General features: G+C 37.4%; 2 protein-coding genes across 2 annotated transcripts in view; one reads left to right on the plus strand and one right to left on the minus strand.

The window, feature by feature from the left end:
* The window catches only part of CTNNA1 (catenin alpha 1), a 65,698-nt gene that overhangs the window by 23,507 nt on the left and 15,753 nt on the right, over nucleotides 1-26,438 (minus strand). Inside the window, exons 7-10 of the mRNA XM_015818691.1 lie at nucleotides 13,911-13,991; nucleotides 12,819-12,971; nucleotides 4,705-4,797; nucleotides 2,942-3,098 (exon numbers count right to left, since the gene is read on the minus strand). Coding sequence (XP_015674177.1) covers nucleotides 2,942-3,098; nucleotides 4,705-4,797; nucleotides 12,819-12,971; nucleotides 13,911-13,991 — 484 coding nt within the window. The remainder of the gene's footprint in view (nucleotides 1-2,941; nucleotides 3,099-4,704; nucleotides 4,798-12,818; nucleotides 12,972-13,910; nucleotides 13,992-26,438) is intronic.
* On the plus strand, nucleotides 20,932-22,928 carry LRRTM2 (leucine rich repeat transmembrane neuronal 2). The gene is made up of 2 exons (XM_015818692.1): nucleotides 20,932-20,961; nucleotides 21,670-22,928. Exons 1-2 carry the CDS (start codon nucleotides 20,932-20,934, stop codon nucleotides 22,786-22,788), a joined length of 1,149 nt encoding a protein of 382 aa, XP_015674178.1. The 3' UTR covers nucleotides 22,789-22,928.

Below are 26,438 nucleotides of genomic sequence, written 5' to 3' on the forward strand. Positions count from 1 at the left end.
AAACTTAGCTCATTTGCATTGGTCTATCAAGTTTAAGCATTTGTCCAAGATTTCTATTTAGTATTATATGGTCAGGCACACACTTTTGGGACATTTATAGATAGCTTCTATAAAAGCAACAGAAAGCATTTGGAAGGTGAGTGTGTTTAGATGTCATTTGGGATAATTTCAATAGGTGTGTCAATAAGAACATGCATGTTTGAACAGAATAGCTAGGTGGCTCCAAATTGGTTGGAATGCCAGCATACGTTTGACTAGCCCAGGGGTAGGCAACCTTGGCTCTTTTATGACTCGTGGACTTCAACTCCCAGAATTCCTGAGCCAGCATGGCTCAGCTTGGAAACTCTCTTTCCCCTCAGCATGGCTGGCTCAGGAATTCTGGGAGTTGAAGTCCACGAGTCATAAAAGAGCCAAAGTTGCCTACCCATGGACTAGCCCAATATCTAGAACAGACCTGGGCAGATCAAGCTCTTTGGCTGTCCCTATCCAGCCTGCATGGATTACTTTTATTTTGAAGGTGACTGCTATATTTTTCAATTTACATATGTGTGTCTGCGGCCTTCACAGCCCTGTTGGTTTGGTTTTCCACAACAGTCAGTTTCTCATGTGGCCCCTTGGTGAAATTAATTGTCCACTCTGATTTAGCATGAAGGCCATGCCCTTAGAATGGTTTTTCACATCAAAATAAAACAATACATCTTCACTGTTATCTGGTACCTGTAAGATTTTGGTTTCTAATTCAGTGTAATTCAGATATTACCACATTACAACAGTTTGACATATATCTCAAAATGTTGTAATGTGATAATCTCAAGCAATGAATTCCTTCTTGCCAACATGGAGTTTAGTGTGTCCATTCGAAGAGACTGTGAAGATGTCTAATTTTGGAATAATCAATTAATAGTTTGTTATGTAACCAGCTTTTTGGCTAGCTGCAAATTTTCACTAGCATTTTGGCTACAGTTATCTGCCGGGGTTGGCACATCAGATGCCCCAAATTTGGCAGTTTTTCTACGTATGATTAGCCTGATGTCCATGGATTAATGTCTGCAGCTGGTCTCAACTGTGGAATGATGTATATAACAAACAAATCTTGTTAATGCTAAATACAGCTTCAATATTGAACAAAGCAGATAATTTTGACAGTCTTAAAATTCTAATAGAGTGATTTGGGATTTAAACTTTAGGAAGCTCACAAAAATTCTTTGTGTCAGAGTTCTCTTTAAATCTGTTTCAGCAATTCACCAAAAATTGATCATGAAGTTTATTCATAAGTGGCTCTACAATCCACTAAAATTATACCATATAAACAGTCCCATTTGCAGATTATGTGGGTGGGACTGCCATTAAATGGGTACATATTATTATGCTAGATGGCCATGTGTAATCTGTCAGTCCTTTTATTTGAAATTTCTAATAAAACTGGGAAAGAACATCCCCAAATCCTTTTTAATGAATGCAGTTGTCAGTTTATCATCTATTTTCCTAAGACACATAAGGTTTGTTATTGCAAAATGCTAAAAACTTGTTGTCTTTGAATCAGAAGTACTTAAAATGTGGGAACGTAACAAATATAAAAATGTGGTAACTTCACAAAAGGGAGCTTTTAAAAATTCTTTAGTACAAGTAATTGGTCACCATTGCACTAACTATATTGCTAAAGCTTTATGCCTTAGAAGTCTCATTCTGGATATTGAATATTTATTAAAACAAATTACATGGTCACCCATCTCACTGTAGCAACTCTGGCCAATAAAACAAAACAAAAGCAATTCCAAACAATTACAGTAACAATTAATGCATAATATGCCCGTTGTTCAAATAAATCCACTAACCAACTGGACTCCCCTGACCCCAAAACCTAAGGGAAAAGTTAGGTCTTTAATGTCTTACTTAAAGGCCAACAGAGTCAGGACTGTCAGAATCTTGGGTAGGGGGAAGGGAATGCTATTCCATAGGGCAGGCCCCACAATAGAGAAGGCACATCTTTTTGGTCTTATGAGGGGCATTGTTTAATAAAATAAATCAGGAGTATGGCTACCCTGTTAGATCTGGTGGCGAGAAGAAGTAATTGGAGACATAAAGTCCTGCAAATCATCTGGCCCTGAATGAGAATGAAAGGTGTCCCATTTGATTCAGCACTGATTTCTTCTGGCAGGACAGACTACTGCTTGTTTCAGACCCTCCCTCTGAAGAAAGTGTTAACTACTTCATTGCCTCACTTGAAAGACTCTTCTTTTTAAATGGTCCCTTGTAGGAGGCTTTGTTTCAGTGGGATCAAGGTGGAAGTACTCACAGCTATTTAGATTCAAGAAACTTCTAACCTTCTCTTTTATGTGTTTCATTTATCTGAAATAATGGGCTCTTTTGCACAAAACATTAGTCTGTTAAAAATATCTTTTCCAAGCAGATAAATCAGCGAAACTTGCAGGGTACACAATAAACACAATTACAAAGTAATTAACTAAAAACAGTGTCACTTGAAACATGGAATGCCTTCACTCTTTTTGTAAAGACAAAAAGAATGGAGACTATCCATAACTCCTGAAGGAATGCATCCCACAGTTTAAGAGTCACACAAAAGAAGTTTCCCCCATATTGCCCACAAGAATGATTCTGAAAATAAGGTGAATGGATTTGCTCATAAAAAAACAGAAGTCCCCCCCCCCCCCGGATAAAGACAAAAACTTTTATGGCTTTAAATACCACTAGCTTAAATTCTGCCCAGAAATCAACTGGGCATTGCCTCAAATATTTAGGTGCAGGCACAATATAATACAAACACTGTATGCCCGTTAGCAGTCTGTCACATTCTGCACTATTTTCATTTTTGGGACTCCCTTCACAAGTAGTATATTAATAGGAGTATTTTCAGGATTCCTTAAGGCAATCTTCAACATTCATAAAATTTGATCAACTTCAAAAAAAAATTAATTATTACCTGATACTGCCAGAAAATCATCAATGGAAGTGATGTCATCCACAGCGTCTGTTAACACACGCACTTGCTTTTCCCACTGCTCTTTAAACATCTCCATGTTCTCTTGAGCCAGTTTACTTTGTGGCTTGGCAGCCAAAGCCAATGCTGCATTAATTACCTGCAAAGCAAAAGGTCCACAGTTGTTGACTTACCAATTTTCACATCATGCCTGGTTTTCTATGAAACTGACAATTCACTCAGCAAAAGCCCTTCTCCTATGGCAGAGGTATTAAACTGCCGGCCTGCAGGCTGGGTGCATCATGCTGAAACCGCCCCCACCCCAGCTCTGGCAATGGGGAAAAAGTCCCGATACGTGGCAAGTTTGACACCCTTGTCCTATGGGATGGAGTGCTGAAAAAGCCAAGTGATTTAGTTATGCTAACTAGAGGTAGGTTTAGATTTAATAATCTCCCAATTCCTAACGCATATCTTATGCTCCCTCTTATTTTTTATTTTAAACCTATAGCCACTTTTTCAACAGGGCAGCTAACAAATCAAATGCAAAAGAACCTAAACTCTCTTCCCTATAATAATAAATTTTGGTTTGCTTAAGATGTTTTGGAGGGCTTTTGTTCGCTTATGTCAAGTGCAACCAATCAGAACCATTCACAAATAGCCCCAAGTAGGTATTTTGTTGTTGATCCCTTATATTACAAGAATCTCACCAGACTGCCTGCCTTCCCTTTGGAAGGGGTAGATGTAGACCTAAGGATTTGACTCTAAAATGTCTCTTTATTCTTTCTAAGGGGCAGTGATTCCACCACAATTTGTGTGCTGTGGTAATAATAATCGATTGGTTGGTTTTGAGATGTTTTTGGTGTACAGTAGTGTTATCTTTTTCACAGCTCGTGTTGGTTGTGCTGTAGTGGAGAGACTGATGGAGATCTTTACCCACAGGTATTAGGATTTGGTCCTTGAGTAGAATGCAGTCAAGTGATAGAAGTTCAAGTGACAGAGCTTATAATTGGCTATCAGTGTAGTGATTTGTGTTTGGCAGGGAATGAAATTGGCTTGCCATGACCATATACTTCCTACTATAAATCCCATTAATTGGGGAACTACAATACCCTAACTAGATGAAGTTTCGGAATGCCCTTCAAAGGCCATCTCAAGTAGTATACATTATAGTACTGCTCAAGACTCATTCTTTCAAGTATGACAGAATTTTCTGCCAGGGACTTCATTTCCATAGGAATGAACTCTTAGGAATAAAGCAAGTTTTGGGCAGGGCCAAAAACCAAAGAATTGTACACACTTGTTTTCCATGATGCATTTTTTTATTTTAATAATACCCTTTTCTCTTTCTTTAATCGTAAGCTTCAAGAAAAGCATAGAGAGCTTTTATGAATGATGTCATCTCTAATAGTGGAGTCCTGAAATAGTGCGTTGCATACAATTAGCCTGAGAAAAGCTATAGGTAGCTTTCCCCTATGTTGCAGTCTTCAAAACTATATCATTCCTGCTGGATCTGGCATGTTATTAAATTAAATGTTTTACACTTTTTAATAAATTACTTCTAGAAAGATCCGGTTTCTTGAATACAGCCAATAAAATGTATGTTTTTATAGCTACTTGAATGAGCTTCTGTGTTTTATCTAAAAATCAACCTACCCACAAAATTGTTATTTCAGACAATAAATTAGATTTTTTCTAAAGGTACTTATATTCCACAGCTCTGATGTACAATTGGAGCATGAAAATGATGTATCAAGCTTGCAATTTACCTGAGGACAAAGTGCTTCAAGCTGACTTGCTGACATGTGAACCAATTTTACACCTTCTTCATTATTTGAGATAGAACAGGCCAAGTTGGCAACCTGGTAAAGAGAGCACATTGATTAAATTTATATCCCATCTTTCCACTAAAATGGTCTTTCAGGGTAGCTAATAATAACAGACAGGGAATTTTAATAATGTAAACATATATTCATAACATTGTTAAGACTGGTGTCCTGTAATTTTTTTCATAAGAATCTAGTAAAATCTTTAACAATTATTATCCATGAAAATTTGACAATGAGGACCATGCTTAGGTTTAACTGAACAGATCCAGTTATCTTAATCTTGCTTACTTACAAGTGAAAAGCAACTTTTAAATATATAAATCATCATCTAATTAAGGTATGCTTAAAGTTCTTTACAACATAACAAGATTAACAATGTATCAGCCAATTAAACTGATTATTCTCAATCTCTGTTTCTCAAACTTTCTGTAAATGTGAACCATTAAATATTTAGAAAATGCAGGGATCACCCAACAAACTCTTTACTGGGTTTTTTTTTAAAGGACAAGGACCTTTACGTTCTTCTATAAACAATGTATATAACTACATTTTTGTATGGCTTGTATTTATATTGGACATATCTCCAGATCAATTACATTCCATTTTTAGACATTTTACCATTTTATGTCCTAGTTTGCATTTTGGTCTTCTGGCTGTTTGTGTGAGATCACAAGCCAGCTTAGCACAGTACAGGTGAACTCAGTCATTAATTATGTTTAAGACCTGCTCACTATTTAGTTTTTCTGAACTATAGAACTTGTGTTGCAACTTCTGTGAATTTCAGTAAACAAATCTGCTGCTGGAACCTGTTTGTGAATCAGATGATTAGTGATAAATAGAGGTAGTGAGGGAGCAAGGACTCTTGGGCCATGCAGTGTTGGCAAATGTGGGAAGGTGGAATGGAGGGCTCTGAGAGAGGAATGTGAAGAACTGCAATGAACCACCTGCTAGGACTGCACTGACCTCGTGAAGTAAAAATATATGGAGAATTTTACCTATAATTGCAGTTGAACCATTTAACTTCTCAAAGGAATGCGGTACATGATCATCTCCTCTTTGTGTGCAGGCAGTTCATATGCATCCAACTTCAATGCTGCCAACTGGTGCAGAAAAATACCACAACCAGCTGTTTCTAGAGAATTGCTTGAAAACCTGTCCTGTTGTCTAGGGACAAATCTTTCCATTTGCTTTCAGGCATGGTAGTAAAAGGTCACACAAAGAGGCGTTATTTTTTAAGTGAAAAGTGTTTTATATTTTAGAACATACTCTTAAAGAGCATTCTATAATGTTTATATATATTAACTGACCAAGCATATGACAGCCTGCTACTGAAAGCTTTATTTGTACATAGAAATACACAAAAGTAGCGCAAAAAGACAAGAACAGTGTGTCTATCCCTCTGGGAAATGGCAATCTCTCAATTTAGCAGTAATTCCCAAGAAATAAAACATGGCTAGTAAACCAGGTGGATCTTTTTTTTTCCCCCTTTATTTTCGGGGGATGTCTTTTCCATTGTCCCACCTCACCTTGGTGGCACTGGCACCCCGCCCAGCTGGCCCACTTCTTCTGTGGCCACTCGCCACCGTTTACGTGCATTGCCCCTGGACTCCATTTCACCGTCAGGGGCCTTCAGAAAGGCCTCTGCAGCCGAGAACTGAGCTCTAGATTGACGCGTGCTGTACCCCCACCAGCCTCCATGCTAAAAGTTATTTGATAAAAATGCTTTACACACATTTGAATATAAGTATTTCTTGATATTTATATTTTTGCCATGATCCCTGAATATAGGTATTTATTTTGCATGATTCCACAAGGATCATCCTACAGAGATCAGTTATGCCTCATGCTGACAGAACTGATTCAATTGGTTATTAATAAATTTTCAGGCTTTCTTTAAAACAACTGTGTTATACAGCAGTTATATATTTATATCAACTGAATTTTTATTCACGCATAATTTTTATTCACTCAACTATGAGATAAGGATCATAGATTTCTTTGCTTGCTCTATTATTTGTGTTTTCATAAATATGAAAGTATAAATTTAACAGCTCTCCAATAGAATGAGGTAACTATTAACAAAAAATTAGAAAATGCTAGGAAAAAACTCCCCTTATCCCTTCCATTACTAAGTTTCAGCTTTGATTTGTCTAAAAACATAATTCACTGGTTCTTTTTAAAGCCATGCTCAATTGGATTGCCCCAAACTGAAAAGAGATGCAAATGCATTGGATCATGGATGGTTGCTTTCTTTATATCTCCCCATAGGAGTTTGGCAGATGTTTTATTTTATTTAAAAAAAAACATATAAAAGTGATATGTGTTTCCTACATCTATTCTATTGCTATCTTTATACTATTATGACAATTCTGATATATATTCAATTACTATGACAGTGTTTATACTAATATAGTATTACTATTCAATATACAGGTAGTCCTCAACTTATGATCGGTCACTTAGCGACTGTTTGAAGCTACGACGGATCCCCCCCAAAGCTACTTATGACTCAGTTCTGAAATTATGGCCACCCCCCTCCACGGTCATGTGACTGCATTGTGGGCACTCAACAACCAGCCCGCATTTACAGTTTTTTTGCAGTGCCCTGTAGTCACATGACTAAAATTCACAATATTTTCCGCCCGGAACAGGTGTTTACTTTTTCTGGGGGAAAAAATGCCCATAGCAAACAATGAGTTTGCTTTAACATCGGGTCCAGTCATTTTCAACCTTAATTGACAGGTTAAATTACAGTCGCAAGTTGAGGACTACCTGTACGGTATTCTACTACTATTACTTATTACTCTATCATAAGACTCCATATTATTATTTGTACAATTCAACATTTCTTCCTTAAACCTGTTCTATCTTCAGTCTCCTCTGAGATTTTTTTCTTTTTCTGTTAATGGACAGCAAGTTTTTTACATTGTGCTTTCTTGTTTATGTTGGGCCTTTATACTTCTTTTCCTGTCTTTTGAACTGTCCATTCCTTCTGAACGAAAAACAACTTCTTTGATTTGGCTACTATTCTCAGTTTGCTGGAGGCTGCACAGCTTCAAAACACCTATTTCCTCCCAAAAACCATGTCAAGGTTGCTGCCTCATTGGCAATTTTGCTGTGCTGACAAGGGAGGGGGGGGAAGGGAGAGGCTAAACTGGGAGGGAAAGAAGTGCAATTCAGGAGCCTGCAATTTCCCCCCCCCCAAGCAGCCCACTCTTCCACACAACCCTGAAAAACTCACAACCCCAAAGAAATAGAAATTGCTAAAGTTTCAGATGGCAAAATATTTATGCTAAGCACTGATTTCTCGTATATTTTTCCCTCACATTTCTTTTTCTGAAAATTATGGCGTTATATCTGTTTGATGTTGTAGAATGTAAAAACAAAAATAATATTTCCATATTGTAACACAGCATTCATATTTTCCTGTTTTATAGCTTGTAGAAAAATGTGGTGTTCTAGAGTACAACATGTACAGGTAGTCCTCGATTTATGACCATTCGTTCAGTGACCATTTTGAATTATGTCGGTGCTCAACCAAGGGACATATGTACCCTGCCTGAAGTTATGGCCCCTGCGATCACAAGAACAAAATTCAGGTGCCTGGTAATCTATCTGGGCTTAAAAATACTGCAGTGGGCTTTGCCTATCTTTCTCCCCACACCCCATCTAACCCCACTGAGCCTGCTTCCCACCTCACTGGGTCCCTGCAGGCCTCAGTTTGCTTCCTGTCCTGTTGATCCAACACCTCCCTCCTTCCTGTCAGGGCTTGGTCCACTTATCTTTTCTGTAGATCTTCTATGGCACGGGTGTCAAACTCGATTGCGTGATGTTTTATGCCTTTGCGGAGGCGGGATGGACGTGGCCTACATGTGATGCATCCGGCCACACGCCGCCAGTTTGACACCCCATTCTATGGGAAGCAGCCTACATAGAGGACCTATGTTGCTGCTCTTGGAGCGGGCATGTGGGGAGCAGCTGCAAAATGGTGCCCACTTCTGGGATGGCACCAAGTGGCCTCTGTCCTGTTACTATAAGAAGGCTAAGGGTGGATCGGCTGGTTCTCTCTTCCAAAGGCAAACTCTGATCTCTCAAGGCCAGCAGGAATCAAGTGGGGCAGGAAGCAGGTCCAAAGCCTGCAGGGAGCCAACAGGGAAAAGCTGAGTGCAGGATACTTCAGGGAATGGAGGAGGGCCCAGGAGGCCCAGGGCAGACCACATGTGAGCTGAGGAGGTGCTGCAATGCATGTCCTGGCTTCACCCTACTCCTGGCGTACTCCATGCTCTTCTTAACAATTGCAACAGGGAGAGCAGAGATTGTGGTGGTTAAGCAAGGCCATCACATGGGCACCTCGCTTAATAACCACCACAACCTATGATCATAATGGGCAGGCTCCATTATGGTTGTAAGTCGAGGACTACCTGTATTGACCCTTACTGCATATGCAAAACACTCTCACGAAAAAATATAACCATGAATGATCACATGCCCCCTCTCTCTTTCCAGCAGGAACAGGAAAAGAAAAAATTACAAAAGAAATGAGGTTAAAAAGAGGACTGTTTAACACAGGGCTTTTCAACTTTTTCACCCATTGTACCACTTTTAGGATATGGCAACATCAGAGTACCACCAGTCGCCTAGCAAGGTGTCAAAAACTTGATAAAGTACAGGTAGTCCTCGACTTACAACAGTTCGCTTAGTGACTGTTCGAAGTTACAATGGCACTGAAAAAAGTGCCCAAGTTACAGCCGAGCAAGACACCTGCTTGCCCACCTGGCAGCGCTCTTCCTCTTGTCCGAGGTTTTCATTGTTGTGAGCATTTCTGTTGAGGATTGGCAGCGGGGGTGGGGTGGGGGGTGTTTGGTTTTTATTCCCCCCGTCTGCTGGGTGGTTGCAGCAGATTTTGGTCACTTCACATGACCCTGGGACACTGTGACCGTCATAAATACGAATCAGTTGCCAAGCATCTGAATGTAAATCACAAGACCCTGGAGAGGCTGCAACATTCCAGCTGATCGGTGCTTCTTCTGGACTCAGCAGAAGTGTCAGGATCAGTGCTGCTTTCCAGCTGATTGGTGCTTCTTCAGGGCTCAGCAGAAGCACCAGGATCAGCGCCGAGCTGATCCTGGCGCTTCCGCTGAGCCCTGACAGCCCTGCAGCTCCAGCCATCTCTCGCTCAGGCTTGAGCGGTGCTGCCACCGGTTCAGCTCATTCCCCTCCCCCACTACGTTTCTAGGATGGTCGCGTACCACCTGCCAGGTGCCAATGTACCACAGGTGGTACCCGTACCACTGGTTGAAAAGCCCTGATTTAACACACACAAACACACACCCAGTACAGACAAAAACAAGTGGAAAAGATAAAACTGGATGGAGGTAAGGAAGAGTTAATTGGACCAAGAAAGACTGGAAAGAGAAGCCTTGTTTTAATGTTCTAAAAGAGTTAAAGCAACCAGGTAAACAGCATCTCCCAGGCTGCAGCTAATTACCAGGCTAATTACCTTCTCCTTTCAAAGCATCAATCACAGCTCCCCCAGATTCACAGGTTTTGAAAAAGGAACAAACTAACTTCCTAATCTGAAAAGGTATTACATGTCTTCCGATTCCAGCCCCCATCCTTCCGGGGAAAAAAAAAAAGAATAGGAGAAAATACTTTTGTTACTTTGAAATGTCTAGAAAGTTTTACAGTTTTATTCGCCCTGCATGGAATTCTACTCTGGAGTCTGAAACTAAGGCGATGGAAACTTGCTCCTCTCAGTGGAGGCAGAAATTTGGCAGGTTTGCTCATCTGAGCTCTGACTGAATCATTAGGCTTCCAGAATAAGCACCACCAAAATATATGGTTCCATCTATCCATTCAGAATAGTGAAGAACCTGACAACAAGCATTTGCTCAGGAAACACAGCATTAATATTTCATGTGATCAAAGTCTAAGAGGTGATCCTGGTTTGCCTAGAAACTATAGGTAAAACATTGTTTATAACTGGGCTGATGGTCAACCCTTCAATAAAAAAAAAATGTAAGTCCACCCAAGACCACAGTACTGTAAGTAATCTCACATTTTAATATGGAAGTGATAATGAAAACAGCAAAGAATGCTTTTATTGGCTTGGCAGCACCAGATTCTTGTTCTTCTGGTGGGGATTGAATCTCCCTCTAGCCATTTTTTTTAAAGTGGCTATCACTCTGTCTGTCCTTTAGTTCAGGGGTGTCAAACTGCCGGCTCACGGGCCAGATGTGTCATGGCAAAACCGCACCCACCCCATTGCCTGCAATGGAAAAAAAATCGCAATACATTGCAGCGCGTCACATGACATTGCGAGTTTGACATCCCTGCTTTAGCTGAAAGTTTTTCACCTTGCTAAGCATTATATATTGTTCAGTCTCAGGATAATAAACTTCCTGAAGATCTGGTTGTCTTTGTCCCTTGATACAAATATGCAAATAAGACAAAGAACCAAAGCATATACCCCATGTACCAAAGGAAGGCAGAAGGTAGAATAGGATTTACTAAACCAAGAGGAATTTATTTTTAATCTACTTATTTCCAATCTGTCATAAATCATATTGCTAAGATGAAGAAACCTGAGGTAGGGGATTAAGAAGAGATTTCTGTACATGAAAAGACTGCATTTCCTTAATCTCCGGTACTAAAAATAAGTTTCTGGGCTCAAATACTAAAGTCTAATTTTGTGTTTTCTGTCAAGCGCTGACTGATGGATTTTAAGGTTCTTGTAAAAGTAAATAAGAAAGTCATTTGCCATCAGTCTGGATTCTGTCTATCCTGTCATGAACCGTTTTATGAACTAGGAAGGAACATTTATAGACATCAATGACATTTTTCATAGTGGGTAAGAGAGATATATATACTTTTATGAGAACTTGCATAATCCAAAAATAATTAATAACCTGAAATAGGGAAATGCTTCTTGTAGTGCAGACAAGGCAAATTAAATTTCAGTATAGTTCTCTAATAATGCTTTTTGTCAAATTTGTAATATCCTCTCAGAACCTGTCTATTACATTTTAAGAGACATAGATGGCCTCAGGCTGACTATTGCTGCTACCAATAGCCTGATGAACAATTTTTCTATTTACTTTCATTTTCCCAGATATAATAACAAATGGGTAAGTATAAGTGTTTGTCTAAAATATTTTGTGCCAATTTGAGCTAATGTGTTGGGTAATCTAGACTGTGATCCAGTCCAAGTGCAGATCAAGTCTTTAAATTTTGCGTTGAAATTAATTAACAACTACAAATGAATAAGGAATTAGGTTGAAGCGCAAAGACGTCTTTAGTCTAAGAATCTATTTGCATAAAAATGTATTATGCTTAAATATTTGAGTAAGCAAGTGGGCTTGGGGCTTTTTTTTTGGGGTGTGGTGGGATTATATTTCCAAGGTACAGTAAATCTTATTTCCAATGGACTGTAAAAATCAATTATCAAAAAGGGCTACTAGAGCATTAAGTACTCTGAACCCATCAGGTTGATGTTGTAAAATTGGCTATCCTTTGTGGAAAAAGCTAGACTGAAAAAAAACTTTTATACTGCTTATAGAACACTTAGTAAATGACTTTTTTCAAGGACTTTTCAATTACCCTCATCTTTAAACTTTTGGGCTAAGGTAAATTAGTCAAGCTCATAATCTTCATGCATATGTTTGCTTACTTGAAAAATGATGAATTAAAAATCTGTTTATCATCTTAAGCTGTTTTGAACACTTTACAGTCATTTCTAAATTCAGAAATTTGTACAGGGATTTGTTATTTGCTTTAAACTCCTACACTGAAATTACACGAGTGCTTAAACTTTAAAAGAGAGATAACTATTCTACTATGTTCATAACTGTCATTTCAGCTGCTCTGTATAAGCTATGTATTTTTCTCAGTGCTTCAGATAATGTACTTTCCTTTCCACAACATAAGAAATAAACTTGAGATAATTCACTTAAAAAACTTTTTGCAAAGAGCTCAGGATAAAATAATACTTCAAAGAAGGCATAATCTATTTCCCACAATGCCCATGTGGCATCCAGATTTAATTATCATAGTACCTCAATCAGCTTGTTGGCATGTTCACGGAAAACCTGTGCATATTCCTTAACTTCTTTCTCATTTCCATTTTTAGCAGCTTCAATCAAAACAAGGAGTGGCACATTTGTTTCCAGAAAAGAATCTGAAACATGGTCCATAACTGCTTTACGGAGCTAAGAAGAGAAATCAAAGCAAAATTCAGTTGTTCAACAAGATAAAATACTATTTTCAACTTCTGCATTACTTTACCAGTGATTCTTCTAAACCATATGTGGCCTTTCATGGAGAATAATTATTTCAATGTACGATAGGTGGGATTTTGTTTTTGAAATCTCAAAAAAATTACTTAATTACTTTCAGAACAAACCTAGGTCAAAACACAGGTTTAGCTTCCATTTTGGTGTGACCAAAGACAAAGATATAAAACCGCTTTAACTAATGCCTCTAATGATTAAAAAAAAACCTAATGATTTTAGATTTTTTTAAAAAAAGAAAGTTCATTCACTATTATAGCGGGGAATGGTAACCTACACTGATCCCTAAAGAATCTGTCAAGGGCTGAACAAGTGATCAAGAATGTCTGGCCACTTACTGCCCAGCGGTCTGTCTTATACACATCTGCAATCACTAAAGAGAGGAGTTAATCATGGCTATTCTAGATGACAATTTCCTTGTTGGTTGTGCATTATAGTGTTTCCTGAGGTGAGGGAACAAAGCATCGAATCTCATCTCCCAAGAATCCACACAAGGACTACTGCTAACAGTTGAGGAGAAAAATCCTAGGTTCTCCTGCCCAGCTGATGGCCAATATAAAGGAATATGCTCTCTGGGGTGTACAGGGAATGCCAAGATTTACTGGCGGCATTGGCTTTCTCAGTTTGGTCCTGTCACTGGGCTGAGGGGAAGAGAAAAAAAAAATATTGCGCTCGTGAATGTGACAGAATGAAGAAACCACCATACTTGAGACTTAAGGTTAGCCTACCCAGTTTTAATGAAACCCAAGCATTTAGTTTTCTATAATTGACTGATTCGAAAAAAAATTTGCTAGAATAAATGATTTGCTACGTACATAGCAGACTACATGAGCATTTCATGCGTATTTAATACTATACCTGTCTGCGCAAATCTCTTGTCTTTTTTGTCATTTTGTCTATTGCCAAGTTTAGGGCATCACTTCTTTCTTTGCGTCCAGCCTAGAAAAATCAAATAAAGCAGCATTAGTTTAAAATACTATAATTATACAATAGCTCAAGTCTAAATTCCATTGACTTTTCCACTCATTCAGTATCAATGGCAAACTGAAATCAGCAGAAGTCTTGTATATCAAAACAGTAGTACATAGGAAAAGTGTGTTCCTGAATAGATATAGAAACTGGAATACAATATTTGTATCACATATCTGATAATGCACATGGTTTAGATTTCATATTTGGCTTCCTTAGTTGCACTTTATAGGCTTGAGTATGGATTGTAGCAATGTTCCTAACCAGCTGTCTTGAGTCAGTTGCGATATTGTATTCATTTTGCACAACATCCAGGAAGCCGCTATTTTAGTCATTTGTGGAACAATATCATGGTTAGATTAAGACTAAAGAATGAGGCTGGTTTATTATTGAAAGGAAATGTTGCCATGGGTCACGATGGGTCCTTGAAGATGTCCTATTTGCCTAATGTATATGATGGACAAACTTTGCCATCTTAAAATTTGCACAACTATGTAGTATAGGACACATGGAAGAGGTTAATTCTCTGGCACAATCCTTTAATCTAGTTGAAACTTTTTTTTTTCCTATTAAACACATCTTAGAACAGTGGTTCTCAACCTTTTTAATGCCGCGACCCCCAACCGGTCATAAGTCGAGGACTAAACCGGTCGTAAGTTGAGGACTTTCCCTGCCCGGAAGCGCCGCGCATGCGTGGTTCCGCCCCCTGCGCCGGCCGAGGCGTAGCTGGCAAGCGGCAGAGACGCAGCAGGCTGACCACCAGCTGGCCCAGCCCAAGGGAGGTAAGGCACCCGCCGGAAAAGGGAAAAAAAATGGCGGACAGCCTTGCTTGGCGACCCCCGTGAAATGGTCGATCGACCTCAAATGGGGTCGCGACCCATAGGTTGAGAACCGCTGTCTTAGAAGATAAACTTTAAGGAAATATCATTTTCGAGTATCTTCAGAACAAAGCAATAATGCTTTGTTATACTTATTTTACTTATTTATATATTTAGCACAGGTAATATGTAAAATCACTGCTGCACAGTGTATATGTAATGGTAGAAAGTATATATAATTACAGTATGTTCAACACTTTTTGTTGAGTATGCTTAGAATTGCACAGTTAGTTCCTGTAGATTTCTAGTAGGGGTGGTGGAATCTCCCGTTAGATTAAGAGGAGGCTGAGCTTAGAATTCTTGCACTGCAGAAGGCAACACAAGTCCCCCCAAATCCCTGAAGCCTTTTGACTGATCCCAAGAGAAAATGCAATCAGTCTGGCACGATGCTTGTAACGTAGGTGACTAACAATAAAACCTCTGCTTGAGACTACCCACAAATGATTCTGGTTGTTTGTGCCTCATACTAAAGGTGGTTTGTACATTTCACTATGACATACCATGGTTGTTTAGTTTCAGCATAATTAACCATTATGGGCTATTCAACAAATCATAATTAAATAAAGCATAACTTGGAATAATACATGAATCCAGATGCGAAATTAGTTGAATTAAAAGAAACCTGAATAAAGATGAACCTCTTAATTACATGGACAGATTGTTCTAACTCCTAGAAAAACTAATAATCTTGTTTGATTAAATAGCCCTTAGGGATCTTTTTCTGATTAGTTCCATCTGTTTAGAAGTGGTCATCTCTTTCAGAAAATGATGGAGACATCACTGTTTTCACTTAACGTAGCAACTGTTTCTGTCCCCAGCTATTTCTTAAGCTCCTTGTGGCCAACAGCTCTTGTGTCGGGTTTACAAATATGGCATCTGTCTATAACATGAGAGGCTTTGTTACATTATGACAGTATAGAGAAGGAGATGCATGAACCCAGGATTCTATGTCCACATATATGGGTGCAAAAAGTCAAGGGGAATTGAAGATATATTTCTCAGGAAAAATGCTTAGTACTAATAAAGCACAAGGCCCCTTTTTGTACAGGTGGCAGTATTGTACTAGAAAAACATCTGTTGAATTTCACTAACTAAGCAAGCAGGATATGCTTATGCTAGGATATAAGGCTAGTTATAGTTATTTAAAATATTTTGAAAAGAAAACATGACAAACATTACTATCTTTGAGAGCTTTTAAGTAAAAAGGCAGGATAAAAATAACAACATCCTCCAGGAAATAAAGCATTCAGATACAACACAAGATGCAGACAATAATATGTAAGTAACTCTAGCCAACCCAGATTATGTTAAAACGAAAACATGCATGTGGCAATGCAATTTCTGTCCTTATATCCTTGCATCCAATGCAAGTACAAAGTTGTAGGTTTGGCATCAAGTCTGTTTTGTCATACCCCTGTCAGGTATCTCTAATACCTATGGATAATGAGATAAGGAAACTGTAACTATGAAGGGCAACAAGGAATATAATTATGCTGCCAACATATATTGTGCAAACACTTGAGATATGGGGAGCCCCCTCAGAAATTCAAATTTAATCTCATCAATCTGGATACTAGATTGCCTGGGTATCCTATGATAAGCAACTTTGGTTTTTAATCTAAGGCAAACACATTACTGCATTTCTAACCCAGGGTTTCCGAAATTGGCATACTCTAGCTGACTCCATGTTTTTCTGCTTAAGAGTTATTGACTATATGTCAAAACAATAAATTGAGCTCTGAAAGGATGGAATCTCATAAAATGAAGACAAAGTCCAATAGCTGGATTCAAACCAATGATCTGCTTCCAAAAAGTCTATACACCTATTTGTTGGAATAAAATAATTCATGTATTATAAGTGAAAGTTTAGACTAGTAGTATAAGTGGAAATATATTTGAACTAGGATTAAAACTTGTACATCACTATTATAGTAAGATATTTTTTATTGTATATTGACCTATGATATATATTTTAATGATGTGCACAGTGTCTAAAGTACTGTAGTTGGTGGGTAGTCTAGAAATATAACAAGCAAATGAACATACAAATGGAGAAACCACTCCTATTTTTATGCATGTTCCCTTTGAATATGCTACCAATGTATAATAATTCTGGCCCTACATATGATTTTTACCTAAGATAAACTACAGTTCTATCCATCTCAGAAAAAGATTCTTGGAATTCTAATGTCCATTGTTTAAAATTGGAAGCCAAATGGCTTGGCTCATTCTTTCAAATCATTTATAATCTGAATTCCCAAACCCACAAATGCTAGCTATATGCAATATTAACCTCATTTTCTTTATTTCTTCATTACTATCATTTGTTGGAATATTTCTCTTTAAACTTCACTTTTAAGATTTCCCCTTCTTCAGTTGCCTTTGCAAATACCTGCCATTGTTATTTCTACTTTTGTCTTCCTTTAGTTCAGTGGTTCTCAACCTGTGGGTCGGGACCCCATTTGGGGTCGATCGACCATTTCACGGGGGTCGCCAAGCAAGACTGTCCGCCATTTTTTTTGTCCGCCATTTTTTCCCCTTTTCCGGCGGGTGCCTTACCTCCCTTGGGCTGGGCCAGCTGGTGGTCGGCCTGCTCCGTCTCTGCCGCTTGCCAGCTACGCCTTGGCCGGCGCAGGGGGCGGAACCACGCATGCACGGCGCTCCCGGGCAGGGAAAGTCCTCGACTTACGACTGGTTGGGTAGTCCTCGACCTACGACCGGTTTAGTCCTTGACTTACGACCGGTTGGGGTCGCGGCATTAAAAAGGTTGAGAACCACTGCTTTAGTTCTTCTAAGATCTGAGCAGTTAACTAACAGCAGCCAAATGGCCTACTTGACTATCATAAGGGCATCAGGCAATTGCAAGAAAAAATTAGGAGAAATTTCCACATCACAGAAGCAACTGTATCCAAGTATACTCTCAATAATCTAAATTGTTCAATTTAATTACATAAAAAGACAGCAAAACTGAGAAGAAAATAAATGACTTTCTATTACTATCTTTATTTAAAATGATTCCCTCAATTAAAGTGGAGATGGGTTTTTCTTTCATAAATAGTACTATTTAAACAAGACAGACACTTCCGTCCCATATTCATATATTCTCTCTCTCTCCCACCCCCACCCAAAACAGCTACTTAGCCTCCTCTTTTGACTTAAAGGAGATACTCATCTTTTACAAATGGAGGGCCAACAGTTCCTTTTTCAGTTATTTTGTCCCCTCTCCTCCTGTTTGGTTCAACTTTTCTTTTTTACATTCCAAATATGACTATCCCTTTTTCACACCCTTTCTCCATCCTGCTTTTCTTTCTTTTTTGCTGTTCAACTGGAATGAAGATGTGTGCGCATACTTGCATCTTTATGCAAGAGGGAATACTTTTGTATGTGTGTGTGCATACACACACAGAATCAATTAAAAAAATTGGAATGCCTTATTTTACATACAACTAGGAATTAATTCAAGTTTTAGCTTTTATCCTTTTTTAGATTGTGGCTTCTGGCAAGTATCTATAAACCCGAGTAGAAGTATGTCATATGCACAGTTCCTTTGGAAGGGAAAAACCTCCAGGACTGGTTTCAGTTGATGGTATACTTAAGTCTTGATATGGTAAAAATCTGAGCATTATGTATAATAAATGAGCATGCTCATCGTTTTTTTTTACTCTCTTTGTTTCTTTGACATTGTCTAAAATTCAGGGTCTCTTCCTTTCATGTACCTCGAATAATTGAAAACAATTATGCATGATTTGAGAATATGAGTTTCAAGATCTAAAATAAAAAGGGCTCTGCTAAGATAGTGGGGAGTTTAGTACTTTAAGATAGCCATACAAAGTATGGAGCTACCTTTCATTGGGTATTTTGAAGTCTGGCATCTTCAGTTTCAAAACCACAACTCTGAAAACACATTTTCTTCCCAATCAAAAAGTTCAGCAGAATGTTGGATTGGATTTGGAAGTTTCTTTATGACTTAGAACCAGACATAAAAGCTCAACATCCCACCGCTTTTGGTCTAGAACAGGAAAGAGCTTCTTCAGCTCTATCTTTTTTCAAGAAAGGAGTTGCCTGTTTTGTCAAGTCTGCTAACTACTAATCACTATTTCAACTCAGAGCCCCTTTGGACTTTGCGTGCTTCCTTGGTTGCTGTTGAACAGCTTCCATCATTCTAACTGTGGATGGACAACCAGAGTTTTTGGCTTGGTTAATGAGATCTGGTAAAATCTGTAGATAACCTCTCCCACCCCACCAGCCAAATCTAAAGATCAGATTTAACAGTAATTTTCTGAAAAGTACTGCATATTCAAAATTCTAAGAACAGTAACTGAAAATTCCTGATATATTATCTTCCATAAGTACTTGATCAAGAATTCTACAAGTGTCAGATGAAAAGGAAGTAATTTCCCTGAGAAAAACAGGCATAGAAAAGGGGCGTTGTCTTACCTGAACGCCTTTTCTCAGCATGGAGATGGAGGATCCACCCATGGGCAGGAATACAGTCATAACCCATGGGTGGATCCTCCATCTCCAGTGCTGGAGAAGGGGCGTTGTCTTACCTGAACGCCTTTTCTCAGCACGGAGATGGAGGATCCACTCATGGGTTATGACTGTATTCCTGCCCATGGGTGGATCCTCCATCTCCAGTGCTGGAGAAAGTAGCATAGTTATTTACACTGCTAAATCATATAGTTTTACCATCATGTATGCATGTACACGTACACACACACACACACACACACTCTATAAAAAATTACAGGCTACTTTAGGAGTTAAACAATTATTGCAGTGACAGAATAATACTCAAAATATAAAGTGAGAGTTAGGTTCTGTTAGCATTAATTCTTATTAACTGAGAATTATGTTTCGATGCTGCCAAATTTGAATAAAACTACTATATTACCATTTCCAAATCAAATATTTACCAGGTTACTCACATTATTTGAACGGATAACTACAAAGCCGAGCATGCAATTAAATACTACCGTCTCTGGCTCATGTTACTATCCTGCAAATTTCCAGGCAGGGACTCAATCGTTTGGAATGGAATCCATGTATGTATTTAAGTATGTATACATGTTTCTAAATTCTGTCTGAACTCTCCAGATGAAGAATCATCAAAGCCCAGTGCAATTGATTTTCACACACCACTTTACCGTTTTTTTAAATCTTGCCTTTTTAATATAAGCTATGCATTTATAAATATCTTCCCTTTTTTAAAAAAAAAAAAAAAAACTTTATAAGTGAATGGTACTAATTTCTAAAGTGCTATATCGTGTGCAAGTTTTTCCTGTTAAGTTTTTTTTGGGGGGACAAAAAGTGTGTGTGAGGTGTAATGCTCTTATGTACCACCTCTACAGTTTTCATACAGAATACCAACACAAATACTAAATCACAAAAAAAACAAAATCTGTATAGCTTTAAAATTGTAGTAAATAAGCATGTAATCTGCAAGAGACACTCTTGAAAAATCATTCCCATCTCTTGGATATCAGCTGAAGAATTCTTACTTTTTTTCCTCTTAGTGGTAGTCTAATCTCACAATTCAGAGTTTGCACTATAGTGCCTTAAACTGCAAAAGCTTCTGGAAAACCCAAACAAAAAGGAACGTCACAGGGTGACGTCAGCCTATATACAGTTGTGTGGTAGCAGCACATAAGCAAATGCGTTCTGTACCTTAGCCCTGAAAGCTTTTCAGCAAATGCATTCAAGCGACTACAGAAGCTTCTCTCAGTGATAAGCTACCCATCTGCCATCAACAAGTTAAGAGTAAAAAAGCCATAGCTGTGGAAAGCGTTCGCAATTAAGCAGCTGTACAGTATAAGAAAACCTGCCAATCAACTCAGCAGCGATTCAGGAATTAACAGATCTGCCACTGGAAATCAAGGTAATGAATTCAAAGGAATATATCAGAAATGGAATGTGAAGCCTTTTTTTTAAACTTCAATATCCAAGAACAGTAAAGAGAGTAAATGATTTAAAAGCTGTCAACATTAGAGCTTTTTACAGACTCACTGTGTTGAGTCTAAAACTACGACTGAATGCAACCTCCAACGTACTCAAAAGAATGGGTAAGTTTGCATTATTTGACTTGTTTTATAATGTGCAGTTAATCCAGCTCTTGAAATGCACGTTTAGGGAGCAATACTTTTTTTAAGACCGGGAAATTGCTTATCAGTAATTCCAGTAACTTAAGATATCTCTACCAAGCATATTTTTTTAAAATAAAAATTAAAGCTCCAAAACAATTTAATGCATGTCATTATTTGCAGCAATCTTTCTCCTCTTGTTTTAAGCATACCTCTGATAAGAATATCCTATTTTGTTGTTTCCCTGAATTATATTCTGCAGGCTTACATTTCAAGTGGCCATTAGGGGCTCCTATGCTGGCAGCAGTATATGCAATGAGTATTGTTTTTAAAATGCTGCCTGCCTTGGGCACGGCTTGTCCACCAAAATGCCGTTGTGAGAAGCTGCTCTTTTACTGTGACTCTCAGGGGTTTCACTCGGTGCCAAACACCACTGACAAGGGCTGTCTAGGTTTGTCATTGAGGCACAATTTTATTATGGAACTCGAAGGGGATCACTTTGCAAGCTTCAGTCAACTTACCTGGCTTCATTTAGACCATAATCAAATTGGTACAGTAAGAGAAGATGCTTTTCAAGGACTGTATAAACTCAAGGAATTAATTTTAAGTTCAAACAAAATATCTTATTTATCAAACACAACTTTTAGCCAGCTGCTTAACCTGCAACATTTGGATCTGTCTTTCAATCAATTATCTGCTTTGAATCCTGAATTGTTCTATGGCCTTCGTAAACTGCAAACCCTAAGTTTACGTTCCAACTCTCTGAGGACTATTCCAGTCCGCCTGTTTTCAGACTGTCGTAGTTTGGATTTTTTGGATTTGAGCACAAATCGCTTGCGAAGTTTGGCACGCAATGGATTTGCAGGATTAACCAAACTAAGGGAGCTTCACCTAGAGCACAACCAGCTGACAAAGATTAACTTTGCTCACTTCCTTCGGCTAAGCAACCTGCACATGCTCTTCTTACAGGGGAATAAAATTAGCAACCTGACCTGTGGGATGGAATGGACCTGGAGCACTTTAGAAAAGCTAGATTTGTCTGGAAATGAGATCAAAGCCATTGATATGACAGTTTTTGAAATAATGCCTAATCTTAAAATTCTCCTAATGGATCGTAACAAGCTAACCACGCTGGAGTCCAAGGTTTTATATTCACTTAAAACCCTAACGACTGTGGGTCTCTCCAGCAACCCCTGGGAATGCAGCCCCAAAATATGCGCACTAGCCACATGGCTCAGTGGCTTCCACGGTCGGTGGGAATACTCTATCCTTTGTCATACCCCAAACCATACACAGGGAGAGGATATTCTAGATGCAGTTTATGGTTTTCAGCTTTGCTGGAATGTGTCAACTGTTGTTACACCCATTGCTACAACTCACAGAGCTCCAACGACTGAATATACAAAACGAATAAGCTCCTCAAATTTCCATGTGGGAGATAAAGAGATTTCAACCACCACAGGCGTACCCTTTACCACCGAAGAGCAGATGCCTGAACCAAACAATGTCATTTTCACCCAGCAGGTAATTACAGGAACAATGGCTTTATTGTTTTCTTTCTTTTTTATCATTTTTGTAGTGTTCATCTCCAGGAAGTGCTGTCCTCCCACATTAAGAAAAATTAGGCAGTGTTCAATTATTCAAAGCCACAGGCAACTACGATCTCAAACACGGCTACATATGTCAAATATGTCAGACCAAGGACCATATAATGAATATGAACCTGCCCATGAAGGACCCTTCATCATCATTAATGGCTATGGACAATGCAAATGTCAGCAGTTACCCTATAAAGAATGTGAAGTGTAATATCTACAGGTAATCAAAGAACACAAAGGAGATAAACTTATTTTAAATTGCAGGGATCTGATACATTTTTAAAAAAACTCAAAAACTGAGAAAGCCTAGATTTTTTTTCTAAGCAACTTGTTTTGAGTGATGCAGTAGTATTTCAGGGTGTGTTTTTTTTTTTTTTTTAAATAAACCCACAATATTTTCAGTGTTTAAATAACAGTGTTGGCATTACATTTGCATTCCTGATGTTTGGAATCTAAATATGCTCAAGCCCAAAATATGTATATTGTTTCATGTTATGTAATTATATGTGTAATTTTTTATTTTTTTACTCCCAAGCCTCCAGATATAATTTAGAAAAATAATTTGGATGAAAATATTGTTGGGGATATATTTAATGGACTTAAGGGGAAATATTTTACCAAATGATGCATTGTAATTACTAAATTTTACCAACATTTCAGCCAGTTCAGTGTTTCATGAAATACATACTAACCAAAAAAAACCCAAAAAGGTAATTTCCTTAAAAGATTGTTCTCTGTCTTGTGATCTACAGTAGAAAGGTGCAGAAAAGGGATTTTTCCAGTCTACTACAGCATGAAATTTTAGTACAATTTTAACTCTATAGTAAGATTTCAGAATTCTAAATGTGTTGCAAATTCAGAATATAGCTACTGCCACTTCTAAATAAAGATCACATTCATTATTTCAAAATATTAACCTGCTACAACTATTCAGTAGCATTTAGTGTGGTCTCCAAATATTACATGAGCTTCAACTTTTGTTAAATCTGTCCTGACTTTAATGGAATACATTTCATACCAAGGAGCAACATATAAAGAAATGAACACTAAGGATTTGTTAAAGCAAAAAGCCCTCTTTCTTTTCCTCAATAAGCCTGTCTACTTAATATCAGAAAACTAATTTCTATATTCATTACTATTCCTCTGGCACCAAATTATTCTCACAGAATGAATTCTCAATTACCACTGTAAATTCCAAGCCTGGATAATTTAAACACAAATCCAATATTCAAGGAGAGGGCTCTACTGATTGCAATATAATTAATTAAATTACACTTATGGAAAAAGTAAGAACTTTTAAAACTCAGATTGGTATTTTTTTTTTGTGGAGAAAAATTATAATGTCATTTAAAGTAGGACAAAATTTCTCTCAAAAGCAAATAATCAGTTCTTGGATATTACAAATTCAAAATTTGGGGTTTATGAAACTTACTTTACTACACATTTGTGTAGTTTAAATGTAATACAATTAAGAAATTATTTAGCACAATTCTCAAAAATCATGAACACATAATCAAAGGTATAATATTTTGAAGAAAATGTATATATGTAGTTCTAACCATCATGGCAAGTTCAACAATGACATTTGTTTGTGGGGAAAAGAAATATTGATGCTTGGATTCTTTAAATCAGTATATAACATTGTATATTGTACTATGCTATAAGGTTTTCAAGCAAATCATCCTTTTTCTGATGCATATGCTATATAAGCATCCTTGAATAAATATTGCAAAGATCTGAACAGGGTGAAAAGGATGGAAATTTCAGACTTTAAAAAGCCAGTGCATCAAATCCCAGTACTTGCACATTTTATAATTGGCATTACTTTAGCTCAATATATTGGATTGTATTACTTAAAGCTCTATTAAACCAAACTATTAGTGAAAAGTAGATAAAATCTACAAATCCTCTACATGATAAGCCATTATCTTTCAGCCATATACAGCATATTCTATGCATCTGGTAACTAGATTTTCTCTGCATTGAAACATATCTATTAAGAATCTATGTTCCACTTATCAGACTGAGAATTGTCTATATTTTGGTCCCTATTTCCATCTACTAATTTAACAAGAACCAACTGTGTGTAAGCAAATTGGTTTGAAGGTGAAAAGAGAGGTATAAACTGCAAAGATTTGGAAGGCAACTGAGTAACAATTTATGTTAACAGTCACATTCTAAAAGAACATTTTTCTCAGCATCTTAATGACATTTGTATCTCATAAGATACTCCATCAGAATACAGACCAGCATTATTTCATCAGCATTACTTAACTACTATATGGAGTTGCAACAATTGGCTTACTAATTGGTCAAAACCCTTTGTTATTACTAACCCTTCTCTTCAGGGCAGTTCACTAAGTCAGGAGATGCTGCAGGAAGTACCAGTAGCTAAGAGATGTTATTTTCTCCTATGTCAATCTGTTCTTTTCCTTCTGAATTACCTGAAAATACCTAGACAGTCTAATATAATTTTCATAGACATACAAGATTTGAGAATACAAATTTTAGCTCCTTAGCTAGTATCTCATATTATCATGCCTATATATTTGATTGCTTTAATCTAAGGAGAAAGTGCAGGACAATATTATGCATTAATCTTATAACCTCAGTCATATGGGCTGCATGGTACAATTATATAATTACCAAAATATATCAGATGTAGACCAGTTTGGTTCTAGTTATGTTAGTTGGATTTCTCTACTTTACTCTTCTTTACGAGTCTAAAAAGAGGGCATTTTTTAAAGTGACAACATTAATAGCTACTGGTATCACATTCAGTAATGCAGCAAGTATTATTTTAAGACTGTGACCAGTCCCAATATGTATTTTCACACTGACAGGGTCATTAAATAAGAGTTTGAAGAGGTGAAAAGCCATAGGCAAAATATTAACATCACCTGATAGCAATTTAAACACAATTTTCAGTGCCCCCCGATTATTACTTATTCATAGGAAGATGGATATGATATATATCCTTGGCAAAGATCCAAATGCTGAATCATTAAATATAATTTTAGGTGATATGCTAACCTGTACGAATTAATTCTAAACTGTGTTAAATTACAAGCCTATTGATCACACCCAGCCCAAAGCATCATATCTCTCTCAAATGCTCCAACCAAAGCTGAAATAGATTTTGCCATTTTTATTTACGGTAGTAGTTCTTAACAGAATGCTGTCTTGAATTACTTCATCTTCTATAGTTGATATTTCAAGTGACGATTACACAAAGCCCAGAAGGAAAATAAATATTGGACCCATCACTTATTTTAGCACTGTCCAATCAATCTTTGAACATATACATTATTTCCATTATTTCAGAAAGCAAAGTTCCTGAATGAAATGTTCTCTGCTACCCATAGGAAGAACAAGCTATGATGGTTAATTATATTCAATATCACTTCCAGTTCAAGATCCAATACAAAGACTGAACTTTATAAGCTTTTAGCTGGCATAGTATTGTACTATAAATTCATATTAATTTAATATTACAGGATCTATTTAGTGGAGAAATAATTCTGCAAGAGTACAAAACTTATTGAGACATCATATAATATAATACAAATCATGTAATCTAAATGAAAATCAAATAATGGCCATATCTGCATCATCAATTTCAAAGATATATGCTATACTTCTTTTTCAGTTATCATTCTATTTCCCCCCTCAAATTTTTAAATGTTCAAAATATTAATAGAAAATTCAAATGATTTCTACTAGCAATATTCCAAATGCATTTTCGATAGTGATGGTGGGAAGTTCATAATGCAGTAAGTGCAGTGTACAAAAACATTAAAAAATCTATACATTATAAAACTAGAAGCTGACTCTTTCTTGGTGCCCTTTCAAAATAAGAAA

The sequence above is a fragment of the Protobothrops mucrosquamatus genome, unplaced genomic scaffold, assembly GCF_001527695.2.
Source record: "Protobothrops mucrosquamatus isolate PMUCROS unplaced genomic scaffold, P.Mucros_1.0 scaffold778, whole genome shotgun sequence".
Lineage (NCBI taxonomy): Eukaryota > Metazoa > Chordata > Lepidosauria > Squamata > Viperidae > Protobothrops > Protobothrops mucrosquamatus.